The 14,394-nt window shown below is 42.1% G+C and overlaps 1 protein-coding gene across 1 annotated transcript in view; it reads left to right on the forward strand.

Moving 5' to 3' along the window:
• The first annotated feature begins 1,363 nt into the window (after positions 1-1,363).
• Positions 1,364-14,394, forward strand: part of GAREM1 (GRB2 associated regulator of MAPK1 subtype 1) — a 114,285-nt gene continuing 101,254 nt past the window's right edge. The window contains exon 1 of the mRNA XM_060775231.2: positions 1,364-1,804. Within this exon, the coding sequence (XP_060631214.2) occupies positions 1,681-1,804 (124 nt within the window). The 5' untranslated portion in view covers positions 1,364-1,680. The remainder of the gene's footprint in view (positions 1,805-14,394) is intronic.

Consider the following 14,394-nt stretch of genomic DNA (forward strand, 5'->3'; position numbering starts at 1 on the left):
TCAATCATTCTTACATTTACTTCACAGCTCCATCATAAATAATAAGTAACCCACATTTATTGGAGGACTATAACCTTTGAGGACTATATCCTGATTCAACAGATGCTATTTCGAGTAACGGTTACTGTGGAATCAGGATATATTCCCAAGACTTCATGATACAATAAATGTGTTAGGACCTCACCACACTTACACTTTAAGAAGTAATAGGTATAGAGCAGGCATGGGCAAACTTCGACCCCCCAGGGGTTTTGGACTTCAACTCCCACAACTCCTAACAGCAGGTAAGCTTTTAGGAGTTGTGGTAGTTGTAGTCCAGAACACCAGGAGGGCCGAAGTTTGCACATACCTGCTCTAACCCAACCCCCATGACCTCCGACACTCCTCAATGTGGATTACATAACTAACCAGCAACTACCCCATGTCTTATTTCACTAAATCCCCTTTGTGGCAGTCATCAAATATACCTTTGTCTTCTTTTCCAGATACCCAAGTGCAAATTCTCCATTTGTTTGCAAATTCTGCATTATTTTCTCCTCTGGGCTGCTGTGGCATCTCTACACAAATTTATTGTAGCATAAGTTTTCCTTGACTAGGCTATTTTACAGGAGTGCTGTGAGTTTTCCGGGCAGTATGGCCATGCCCTGAAAGCATTCTCTCCTGATGTTTCGGCTACATCTGTGGCAGGCATCCCCAGAGGTTGAGGGGTCTGTTGGAAACTAGTCAAATGAGGTTTATTATATATCTGTGGAATGTTCAGCGTGACAGTTGTCTACTGGCGACAACTGTCAGTGTTGCAAATGGCCACCTTGATTAGCATTTAATGGCCTTGCAGCTTCAAAGCCTGACTGATTGCTGCCTGGGGGACTCCTTTGTTGGTGTTAGGTGGCCCTGGTGGAGTCTTGTCTGGAATTCCTCTGCTTTTTGAGTGTTACTCTTTATTTGCTGTCCTGATTTTAGAGTGTGTTTTTTTTTAAAAAAAATAGTGGTAGTCAGATTTTGTTCATTTCCATTTCCTTCCATGCTTCTCTTCCTTCCATCCTTCCTCTTTCCCATCCTTCCCTTCCTTCCATCACTGGGCAACCAGTCCTACTAGCAAGGAGTGCTAGTTACAAAGTTTGCCCGTGCCTGCTCTATGCCTATTCTTTCAAAGTGAGAATGATTGGAAGGCGCACGCCCGGGGGAAATAGAGGCTGCAGTGCGCCTGGGCGGCCTGCAGGGGGAGCGAGAGGGACAGCTTTGGCGGGATGCTCTTGCGAGGAGGCATGGAGCGTCTCCCCTTTTTGCCTCCCTCCCCCTCCCCTTGAAAAGAAGGAGGGAGCGCCCAGGCGGGGCGGGGAGGAGAGGAGAGGAGGGGCGGCGACTGCGCAGGCGCCGATGGCACCGTGTTGACCAGTCCCTCCGCGCTGGGATGGCGTTGGCTGGGTCAGCTGGGAGCAGCCTTGGGGCTGGAAGAGGCGACGCGGCAGCGGCAGCAGCAGCAGCAGCAGGAGCAGCAGCCTTCCAGGGCTCCCCTTCCCTTTAAGCATGGCTGGGGAAGGAGGTGGCGGAGGAGGAGGAGGAGGAGGAAGAAGAAGAGGAGGAGGAGGAGGGAGGAGGAGCGGCTGAGCCAGGCGGGGGTCTGCCGCACTGACAAGGACTCCCTCTCCCCTTGCTTCCCTCCCTCGGGATCCTGCGAAGATGGATGGGGGCCCTTGCCCGGGCTTCTCCAGCCTGAAGGAGGTCCAGTGGAGCGCCCTCTCCGTGCCTTTGGACCTGCTGGTCAGCACCTACCGCCTGCCTCAGGTGGTCAAGCCCGACGGCGGTGAGTCAGGCGCCAGGCAGAGGACTACTTGGGACGGGAAGGCAGCCCGGAGCCGCTGTCAATGCCTCAAGGCTGGCGGGCCCCGGGAGTTGCCTTGGGGCAAAGAGCCACCCAACTACAACTCCCAGGGCTCCACGGCATTGAGCCACCGCCGCTAAAAGGGGGGCAGAGTGCGCTGGTTCCCCTTGGCGAGTGAAGCGGGGCCCCCAGCTGCCTCCCCTTGGCTTCTCCCCTCTTTGAATGCTGGCCAAACTCCAGCCCTGCCTTGCCTCTGGCCGGCGCTGCTGGGGAGGGGAAGGGGGGGGGGAGAGAGATGAGAAGCCAGCCCATTGGCCGGAAGGGCCCACGTGACCGAAATATGAATGGGCCAGAAAAGAGGCCAATGCCAAGGTTTTGACCGAGGAAAGGAGTAATAGGCTGGGAGCCAGAGAAGCAGCATTAGCTCAAAATATGCCCCCTCCTAATTGCCAAGCATGAAGGAAAATAAGTTTAAATGGGGAGGGGGCACAGAAAGTCTCCATTCCTGATTTGCCCTGGATCCTAAAGTGCAAGTCTATATAAATAAAAATGTAATGTTTGTGGGATTAACATAACTCAAAAACATAACTCAAAACCGGGACGAATTGGCATGAAATTTGGACACAATATACATATCAGGCCAATGAGTGACCATCACTCATAAAAACACTGAAAAACACAGCGGAAGGGACTTCACAAGCAAAAAAAGCAAAAAGACACTACAGCACATGTGTAAAATGACTCCCTCTGGCAAACAAAACACCCAATAGCATATCCACACTCTCTTCAGGACTAGAGCTCCCAACATCCCCTAGAGCAGCATTTCTCAACCTGGGGGTCGGGACCCCTGAGGGGGGTCGTGAGCGGGTGTCAGAGGGGTCACTAAAGGCCATCAGAAAACACAGTGTTTCTGTTAGTCATGGGGGTTCTGTGTGGGAAGTTTTGACCAATTCTGTCATCGGTGGGGTTCAGAATGCTCTTTGATTGTAAGCAAACTATAAATCCCAGCAACTACAACTCCCAAATGTCAAGGTCTATTTCCCCCAAACTCCACCAGTGTTTTGGGTATATTGAGTGTTTGTGCCAAGTTTGGTTCAGATCTATCATTGTTTGAGTCCACAGTGCTCTCTGGATGTAGGTGAACTACAACTCCAAAACTCAATGTCAATGCCCACCAAACCCTTCCAGTATTTTCTGTTGGTGGTGGGAGTTCTGCGTGCCAAGTTTGGTTCAATTCCACCTTTGGTGGAGTTCAGATTGCTCTTTGATTGTAGGTGAACTATAAATCCCCACAACTACAACTCCGAAATGACAAAATTAATCCCCCCCCCCAACCAGTATTCAAATTTAAGCGTATTGGGTATTTGTGCCAAATTTGGCCCAGTGAATGAAAATACACCCTGCAGATCAGATATTTACATTACAGTTCATAACAGTAGCAAAATTACACTTACGAAGTAGCGGCAAAAGTAATTTTATGGTTGGGGGTCACCACAACATGAGGAACTGTATCAAGGGGTCACGGCCTTAGGAAGGTTGAGAAACACTGCCCTAGACCCTTTAGTAGAGGAGGATGATCCAAATGCACTGCTTCCAAGATGCAAGCTTTCTTCTCCTTGGATTTCTTTGAGAGCATCCCAATCCTTGCATATTTCATGTTTCCTATTCCTGGACTGCAACTCCCAGCAATCCTCCAGATACATTAGATAGATTAGATAGAGATAGATTGGTAGGTAGGTAGATTGATCAGGAGGACTGCTGGGAGTTGCAGTCCATGAATAGGTAGAGAAGGAAGAAAGGGGGGAAAGAAAGCAGGTAGGGTAGAGGAAGAGAAGGAAGGAAAGAGAGAATGAAAGAAAAAAAAGGGAAGGGAGGAAGGAAGGAGAGAAAGAAAGGGGGGAGGGAAGGTTGGCCACAGCAACATTTGGCGGGTACAGCTAGTCATAGAATAAATAGAGTTGGAAGAGACCACATGGGCCATCTAGTCCAACACCCTGCCATGCAGGAAAAGCACAATCGAAATATCCTTAACAGATGGCCATCCTGCCTCTGTTTAAAAGTTTCCAAGGGAGCTGAGACAGGTGGTATATTAATACAGTAAATACGGTAAATAAGTGAGGAGGGGTTAACTCTCTGCCCCAGAGTGTGGCAGAGGCTCCTTCTTTGGAGGCTTTTAAGCAGAGGCTGGATGGCCATCTGCCGGGGGGTGCTTTGAATGTGATTTTCCTGCTTCTTGGCAGGAGGGTTGGACTGGAAGTCCCAAGAGTCTTTTCTAACTCTATGATTCTATTTTCCATATAAACATAGTAAATACAGTAAATATGGGAGGAGGGAGCTGAACCAAGTACCAAGTGTTTTTTTTTGGGGGGGGGGGGTTGTCGTGTCAGGAACGACTTGAGAAACTGCAAATTGCGTCTGGTATGCCCCCGGTGGCACAATGGGTTAATCACCCGGGGCCGGCAGAACTGAAGACCGACAGGTCGCAGGTTCGAATCTGAGGAGAGTGCTGATGAGCTCCCTCTGTAAGCTCCAGCTCCTCATGTGGGGACGTGAGAGAAACCTCCCACAAGGATGGTAAAACATCAAAAATATACGGGCGACCCCTGGGCAACATCCTTGCAGACGGCCAATTCTCTCATACCAGAAGCAAGTACCAGGGGTGAGAAAGGTGGTATATAAATACAGTAAATAAGAGAGGAGGGAGCTGAACCAGGTTCCAGGGGTGAGAAAGCCGGCACATAAATACAGTAAATATAGTAAATAAGGAAGGAGCTGAACCAGGTTCCAGGGGTGAGGAAGGTGGTATATAACCATAGTAAATACAGTAAATAAGGGAGGAGGGAGCAGAACCAAGTACCAGGAGTGAGAAAGACGGTGCATAAATATAGTAAATAAGGGAGGAGGGAGCTGGACCAGGTTCCAGGGGTGAGAAAGATGGCATGTCAATACAGTAAATAAGAGAGGAGGGAGCTGAACCAGGTTCCAGAAAAAGGGCCTCCCAAAGTAAGAGGCCTTTGCCATTAGGAAAAGTCGGAAGAAACTTTTCAAATATAAATAAAGCGGACGCACACAAACATAAACATGGGGGTTGCCAAGAGGCAGCCGGCATGTGATCTTGTTGTCTAGAGCCGGCTTGCACAAACTTTGGCCTCCATATAATAATAATAATAACTTTATTCTTATACCCTGCCACCATCTCCCCAAGGGAACTTGGAGCAGCTTACAAAGGGACAAGCCCAAAGATTACAAATTAAACAAACACATTAAAATAAAATCAACAGCAGCAATCAAACAAAAACATATCTCAAACTCAAAGCAACATCATAAAAACAGTATCATGGCAGAGAGAAAATCGAGGCTGGGTTTGGGCTCAAAGTAAGCGCACAGGTTCCTAAATAAAAGCTGAGGGAAAGTGCAAAAATTCAAAAGAGCCAGGCTAGAAAGGTAATACCCTTAGCTCTAAACTGTCGAGCTTACCAGAAAGAAGGCAAACTCCTTATCTAAGCATGAGCTTAGATAAGGTCGGGCCAACATTCTGGTGAACTTCCTAATCAAAGGCACAGAGGAACATCCAAGTTTTTAAGTCCTTGCGGAAAATGGACAAAGTGGATGCCTGTTTGTCTCCCTAGGGAGAGAGTTCCAGAGCTGGGGGGCCACCACCCAAAAGGCCTTCCCCTTCATCCCCACCAACCGCGCTTGAGATGTGTTTTGGACTGGAGGACCAAAGCTTGCCCATACCTGCTCTAGGGGGACACTTTGAGTTAGCTGTGCACCTAGGTGGGATGTATAAAATTTGTCGCCAAAGTGGAATGTATTCAATTTAAGTACAAACACATCAAATATAGGAATGGCTGATTCATGAAAATGACATAGAACAGTCCATCTGATTCTTCTATTTTTAAAAAAATGAGCACCATAGTTTTGCACAATTACACACTTGATACATATCTCTTATAAATTATCCTGATTTTATCTCTCTATATATTGCCTTTCCCCCCATCCTGGGACTGAAGATGACTATTGTTGCTGCTGTTGTTGCTGTTTTCCTTTAAGTCATTCCTAACTTGTGGCAAACCTTATAGTGGGCTTTCTTGACCAGATTTGTTAATAGGGTAATTGTGTTTGCTTTCCTTTGAGGCTGAGAGAGTGTGTGACTTGTCCAAGTTTTCCATGACTGGGTGGGGATTTGAACCCTGGTGCCCAGAATCACTGTCCAGTGCTCTAACTGCTATACTTATCAATTTCCCCGAATCCTATGATTCCAAGCTAGTCAGAAATAAGTTCCATTTAAATCTTTTTGGCTGTCTGGTGAAATGTATTCAGGCTGCAATCCTATAGTAGTCACAGTCCACTGCTGTGTGTGTGAATATTTTTAAAGCCAATTGAAATACATTGGCCTCATTTATTGGGATGTTTCACTTAAAAAAAAACTGGAAAGGTGTGTTTCTTGTTTTGAGTTTATATTTTCATCAATAATAATAATTGGAAAGTGCCCGATGTGTGATCAAATACAAAAGCCAGCATAGTGATCTTGTTTGCTGTGTACTAATCTTGTTATATATCAAATAATAATGATGGATTTATTACCTGTCTCTCCCTGCAGCTCCAAGTAAGGCAACTGAATGGCAATCTGAGGATTCACGTTATTTTAAAAATCCTTTTGGGCCTTTAAAATCATGAACTGCTTTGTGTTAAAATGGCAAGAGACTGATTGTTTTCTATTTGCTTGTTTATGCTTGCAGTGCTTGCAGTAGTGTAGTGTTTATGGCTCTTTAAATAGTAAATGGGTGATGCCACCAGCTCTACATCAGGTATTTACCCTAAGTATAAAACAAAGCAAAACAAAAATCAAGTATTGTGCCCTTTGTATGAGTATTATGTCAATATTTTTCTATCGTATTCTGTTAGTTACAGTTTGACACATACAAATAACAAAGTATCAGTGCATGGATTTTTGGGGCCATAAATAGTCACAAACGTTGATAGGAGAATCACTGACTGCTGCATTTCTGTCATGGGGCTATCAACTTGAATTTTCATCCACCATTTTCACGTATAGCACTGGAAAAAAACAAAGCAAAGATGGAACTGTTCAGTTTCTCAACCTTACACTTGCCCCAGCTTCTTTTTGTATCAGCACGAATATTTTTAAAGCCTCCATGATATTTCAAGAAGGTTTTTATACACAGCTTTCCATAATATACAGTGTTTGTAAACATTTCTTTTTGATAATGGACCCTTTGTATCCAATTTTCCCTAAGGCTCTCTAAAGTGGAAAGCAGTAGGAAAAGAAGACGACCCCATTATAGGTGGATAGACTCTGTCAAGGAAACGATAGCCCTAGTTTGCAAAATCTGAACAGGGCAGTTGATGACTGAGGCACTTGGAGATCTCCCATCAATAGAGTCTATATAAAATCAATGTTGACTTGATAGCTATTTTTTTCTGAATTCTATTTTTTTCCTGAATTCAATATCCATCCACCCCAGTCTACCCCCACCCCACCCAAGTGCTCATTTTGTACACATTTTCATTAGCTTGATAGAACAATGAGCAGAAAATCAAACACGAGTGATAGTTTCATTATAATGTGTGCAATAGTTAGGAAGAGTGCATTATCTTCATTTGAGTGACAACTGAACCAAATACATTTTGCTTCCCATCTCTCAGTATGAAATATTGTGTGAGCTACTAACAGCTGTAATGATCGGACATTTGTGGTGGAGTAATAGTCTACTACAATTCTTGCCACTTATGATTTACTTTGTAATTTTTTTCCAGGGCATTTTCCATCAACCTTTGAACATATTTATAACCTTTGATTCATGTGTTTCACATTACTATAGTGCAGCTCTTAAACTTCTATTTGCATATTTTCTGGTCTGTTGACATTCATACATTTCTGTTTTGTTGAGTATTTGCTGCTAACAGCAGAATTCTGAAAATCTCTACTAAAAAGGAAGGCTTAATGACATATAGAAGAACATGCAGCGTTTATCCTAAGTAATGGATTGAAGGGTGTGGCCTCTTTTACCCAAGGATGAGGCACTTTCCTTCAAAGGATCAATTGAAAAAGATCTTTACTAGCATTGTCCAATTTCACTGATGAGAAAAGCAAGACACCCAAGGCACTAAAAACATGACTAAAGACTGGGGAAGAAGTATCATTTGTTAACGGCTATGGAATAGCTAATGGTTTGGAATTTCATCACTACTGCCTTGGGTGTTTGTTTTTTGATACATGATTAAAATTTGTCCTTTGCAGTCTGAATATGTGAAGTTTGTTATACCTAGCAGCATGGGGCTTTTTGGGAAATTCATAACCAAATAAATTCTGGGTGTCCTACATTGATTATGATCTGCAATCACTTATAAAGGTAAAGGTTTCCCCTTACATTAAGTCTAGTTGTGTCCAACTCTCAGAGGTGGTCTCATCTCCATTTCTAAGCCAAAGAGTTGGCATTGTCCGTAGACACCTCCAAGGTCATGTGGCCAACATGACTGCATAGAGTGCCATTACTAACTATTGATCTACTCACATTTGCATGTTTTCGAGCTGCATGTTTTCGAACTGCTAGGTTGGCAGAACCTGGGGCTAACAGAAGCCCACCCCCAGACTCAACTTCAGTCAGCAAGTTCAGCAGATTAGTGGTTTAACGCGCTGCACCACCAGGAACTCCCCTTGTAAAGCTGTTCAGTGTTAATTTTATGAACTGTTCAGATATCTTCGATAGTTCCCCATTATTTGCCAAAAAGAGTTTTATTGAAATGCCTGAAGAAGAAGAAATCAAACACCCTTATTGTATAATTGTGTGCATGCTTACTCCGTAGTAAATCCCTCTGTGGTCAGTGGTCCTTACCCCTGGTAACAGTGCATAGCAGGGTGGGCAACTAGGTTGCATAGATATTTTTAGACCTCATTATTCCTATTCATTTCTTATGTTGGATAAGAATTATGGAAAGACCCAAAACCAGGGGTTAATTAGAGGGATTATGTAGATAAACAGCTCTACAAGTTACTGTTCTACTTCTGGGCGAATACAAAGTACTGTCTTTGACCTTTTAAAACCCTACATGCTTGAGTCTAGATTATCCGAAAGACCATATCTCCTTAAATAAACCAGTATGAGCTTTTTGATTAGAAGGCAGGGCTTGTCTCTCAGTCTCTCTACCTTTCTTGGTACATATGGTGAGGAGTTGGCTTTCTCCATAGCTATTGCTATGCTTTTGAACTCCCTCCAGTTTAATATTTTAAAAATTATTATCTCCCACCCCACTTTTTATTCCCATTTGTGGAGAAAGGTGGGATATAAAATCAATCAATAAAAATTATATCTCTGGAGAATCACTTTTGCTCGTCCCAGTGAGTAGAATGCAATTGAAAATTTCTATTGCATCCATTTAAAACTATATTTGCATGATATGATGACTCATGTACATCCACACAAGAAACTACAATAACCCTCATTGTAATTTTTAGATTTTATAGTGGTTTTCTTAAGTCTTGAGTTCCTTCACTTTTGTTATCTTTATAGCACGCTAGCTAGCTAGACCATACTGTTATGTCACTTTATAAGCAGGGGTTAAAATGGATAGTTGTGAGTTTTCCAGACTGTATGGCCATGTTCCAGAAGCATTCTGTCTATCTATGGCAGGCATCTGTGATGTTTTGCCTGCATCTATGGCAGACAGGCATCTATGGTAGGCATCCTTAGAGGCTGTGAGGGGTTAAGATATAAACAAACTGGTTTCTCATCCTATAAGAACATGATTAAGCAAAGATTTGAATCAGGATCCTCCCTCCTCACTTGTATTACCACTCTGCTGTGACAACTATATCCTAATCTACTGACTTCGGGCTGTTCTTCACATTTCTGACTTTTATGAACACCACTTTTGCAGGATCAACTGTGTAGTTGAATCTCAGCTCCCCTCATTCACTCATCACTGACAGATTCTGTGGAACATGGAAACTGCAGTTTTGACAACATCTGAAGAACCACGAAATCCCAGCCATAGTATACGTTAATTTTATGATGCTATGAATAGTCTTAGACTCCGAGACTTATGGAGAAATATTCTGTTAATATTTTACATCCCATTTCCCCATAGATATCCATAAACATGCATGAGTGAATGTGAAAACTGCTATAAGTTGGTGTGTGAATGTTAATAATTAGACTCAGGAATTTGTAAGGACATTATAGAAGTGAAGGCTTCTACCAGAATGCAGTCTGAAAATAGTTTGTATGTATATTTGTGGACCAGTTTCATCTCTCCTCCTTTGTGCCACAGGATTATTTCCCACTTCTGTGTCTTGCATTTTATTAACTACTGGTGTGATAATTTTATGTGTGGTTACTTCCTGTAGGAGCGCACAGCATTTATTGTGAATGGATGACTCTGGAAATTCAGGAAGTTCATGATTAAAATTCATGAGGGCATTTTAATAACATACAAGAGTCATTGCTGGGAGGGAATGTTGTAGACATGGCAGCTAAAATGAACTGTCAACAAGCAAATTATAGTTAGTTGATTTGAAAGAATAGCAAGTGTATAAAGTTGAAGAGCTGTGGGTGGAAAATGTTGGGTGAATTTCTTGTAGTTGTGTATAGAGGTAGCTGAGTACACAGAGATCTTTCACAGTGCAGTCATAGTATATGATCACTATGCAGCAGTGGCTATCACTACTGTCCGGTGCTCACATGCACAGCAAGGCAGAGGAATGAGAAATTGTTGCAAGCATGTTTTGATGCTGGCACAATTTACAGATTCCTCCAGACACACATGTGGAAGTCCTGTGAAGAAATACTGACGATATTTGTGTGATTATACTTTTCCTTAAAAATCCAGGACATGTACTTGTGTCTAATCTGGTGAAGTCCTTTATAAGAAATCATCATAATTGGTGCTATATCTTCTTACTTTCGTTCAGAATAGACCTGTTTACCCAGATGTCTATGAATATGCTGATGACTTGTATAAAAATAGAAAAAATGCTAGTATAGTTGTCCCTCTGTATCCATGGGTTCTGCATCCATGGATTCAGCTAGTCACAACTCAAAAATATTTGGAAAATATATATAAAAGAACAAACCTTGATTTGTTATATATTTTTAGCCAGTCTTTTCAAACTAGTACTCTCAAGATGTTTCTGGCATGAACAGCAATTGTTCCCAGCTAGTATCACCATTAGTCATAAATGCTGAAAGTAGTAGTTCAAAACATCTGGAGGATGTAATGTAAGGAACTAAACGACATATTAGTAAAGATTTGGCAAGATAATTATAGATGTTTGGTGGGTCTGGATAGCAGGCTTTCTTCTGATATCATGAAAGAAGGCAAAACCTAGATATCTGGAGATATCAGCTTGATCCTAGTGCAGGCCATTATTTTGAGACAATACAGCTAGACTTCATGTTGGTTTTTCTTTTATAGTCGGGTTCATTTCCGGTTGTCAAAAGATTCCTGTGCTTTGATGAATAATTCGTAAACCAACAGCAGAGAAGCTTGAGTAATAGAAACTGGAATTAAAGGGACCAGGGATAGTATAATAAAGTAAAAAAAGAATAACTAGTGAATCACTTAGAATTGCTACTTATTTCAATCCAAAGATGTGTTATTACATCTTGATCTGACCTCATAATTCTAAAGAAAGAGCTAATTGTAGGTAACATGTGACGTATTTTTGACGTGTATTTATCAGCAACTGATTCAACTCCCATCTGTTGAAACTACAAATGATTATTACAGGAGGGGCTGCATGAGCCCATAGGGAGTTATGAAATCTTTCCTCGCAGTCCATAATTCCATCCCTTAATCCCTGCAAAACTGCTGTTAGGGATGATCAGTTAGGTCTCATCAGTTTTAGCTTTCTTTGAATATTTCATTAACTTTACAGTCCTGAACATAATCTTTCCTTGCTTACTCACATAGGAAACCTACAAGCTGGGCCTGGTTTTATTTTTTGCTCATGAACTGTTTGGGGCATTTTATGTTGTGGCATTTATAAAAAGCTCATTCCAGGAGAATTTTCAGTTATTTATGATTTTTTTAAAATGTCAGGAGCGACTTGAGAAACTGCAAGTTGCTTCTGGTGTGAGAGAATTGGCTGTCTGCAAGGACGTTGCCCAGGGGACATCTGGATGTTTTGATGTTTTACCATCCTTGTGGGAGGCTTCTCTCATGTCCCCGCATGGGGAGCTGGAGCTGACAGAGGGAGCTCATCCACACTCTCCCCAGATTCGAACCTCTGACCTGTCGGTATTCAGTCCTGCCAGCACAAGTGTTTAACCCATTGTGCTACTGGAGGCTCCTATTCCTGAATGAATGGATTTGTAATGACCTGTACAACATAGTGATGAGAAGAAGGAAGAAGTCATCTGGCCAGTTACTTGTTTCCCATTCCCTGGAGTGTAATTTGAAGATTTAGGTTGAGACTATGATTGTTTTGAAGGCTTAGGCGCTTGGTAAAACCCATTCTGTGTTCTGATGAGAATCAAAAACAGGTACCTGGGTTGCAACTTAATTTTGTAAGATCTAAAAATACAATAGATTGTATATTATGAAACATCCATATAACCTGTGTTCTCCGTGCTCCTCATATGCTTCAGTGATGGACAAATGGTATAGAAATTAGCCAGGTACAAAATGGAGGCAGCATAATCATGCACATATAGATTTCTATTCTTCCAAATAGAAAATCTTCAAATTCCTTCAGTTTTACCCAGTCATGTAAATTATTTCTGATAGATACCATGAACCATTAATACAAACTTCTGCCTCGGGACTAACAGACATGATGGTGCTTTTGTTCTTTTGCATTCTCTTGACTATGCCATGAAAACAAGTGCAGAAGAAATGTTGAAACTATGCCATAAGCTACCACCTGACTTCTCTTTCAAGAGCAAGGTTTCTGATCCAGAAATAACTTGGTGGGGAAAGATTTTCAATTACTTAAAAACTACTGCTTCTCCATTGTCTATGTCAGTAATAGAATCGGTGCTTTCTTGGAACTGGATTCTAAATAATTGAACAGTGGCTGTGCCCCTAGTGTCAATAGTAACGTTATGGTTACAGAAACATGTCTCTCGTGCTCTAACTCTAAGTCTAATTTATTGCCTCATCCTAAACTTGTTTACATGAGAGTGCCGTCCCATTGATCTTTGGTCATATGCTTAGGTCAGAATTGTCGACCTTTTCACTAGGAAGGAGCACTGCTTCCCAGGGTTACTACTAATTAGAAAAACTATAAAGCCACCTGCCTGGGACCTTTTCCCAAAATGCCATGTTTGAATAGAAGCACAGAGTTACATTTTTAGTTAAAGACCAAGGAGATTCATGCTTATGTGTTTTTCAGTTTTTCAGAGAATTCCCTGAATATTTTTTCATTGACCTTCTGTTTCTACTTTTAAGTATTCTGACCTCTCCATGCTGCTATTCATTTTTGTATTTGATATACCTTGCAGCTCAGCTGGTGAACAGGCTAGAAAAATGAACCCTCCTTCCATAGCATAAATCAGCAAGTACATTTGTTTATCTATGGAAAGAAACGTTATCACCGGACTGTTTACTCATCAAGTGCTCTTAAAGCCACAGCTGCAATAGCCAGTTGAAAGATTGGTTAGTTGTACTTGATGAGAAGAACCCTCTACAGTAGCAAGTTGTGTCCCAGTTTTGCTAGCAAGGATCCCCCCCTCCTTTTTGGGGGTGTGGGTGGAGTGGAGGTGTCTGGCTTTTCTAGCTAAGCCAAACATTTTTCCTTTTGGTTGGGCCATTGTACCACAGCTGAGAAGTAGGACACCTTGTGTTTATACTATGACATATGGGAATTGTCCATTTGCTTATTGTCCAGCCTAAACGCTCTGCCTAAGGCATGGAAAAGGATTCTTGGAACACACAAGTGTTATCTTAAGCTGGAATAAAATGTATTTATTTATTTATAGTATTTATTTACCTCTTTTTTCACCCCTGGGGTGAGAAAAACTCAAAGCGGTTTACAAAAAATAATGGTAAAATTCAATGCGTTACATACATAAAACAAATAATAAATCAAACAGCATATAACTAAGCCAAAAATACAATAGGACAAATTCATCATAAGATAATAGGACATTTTAACCTGAAGTATAAAAATTAAAAACACATAATAAAAATGTTAAAATCACATGATCCAAACTCTTAGACCGGGCCATTCCAGATGTTGATTACACATATTCCATATTTACTTCTTGTACTGTGCTACTTTACTAGTCAAAAGGTTGGTTCCATAATAATGTCTTTGTTCTCTTTCTAAAGGCCAGGAGGGAGGGCACTGATCTAATCTCACTGGGGATAGAGTTCCAGAGTCGAGGAGCCACCACTGAGAAGGCCATCTCTCATCCCAACCAATTGCACTTGTGAAGCAGGTGGGACAGAGAGAAGAGCCTCCCCAGAAGATCTTAACCTTCTTGATGATTTATAGAGGGAGATACATTCGGACAGGTAACCGTTTAGGGCTTTGTAGGCTAAAGCCAGCACTTTGGATTGTGCTCAGTAGCAAATTGGCAGCCAGTGGAGCTGGCGTAACAGGG

Source organism: Anolis sagrei, chromosome 4, assembly GCF_037176765.1.
Source record: "Anolis sagrei isolate rAnoSag1 chromosome 4, rAnoSag1.mat, whole genome shotgun sequence".
Lineage (NCBI taxonomy): Eukaryota > Metazoa > Chordata > Lepidosauria > Squamata > Dactyloidae > Anolis > Anolis sagrei.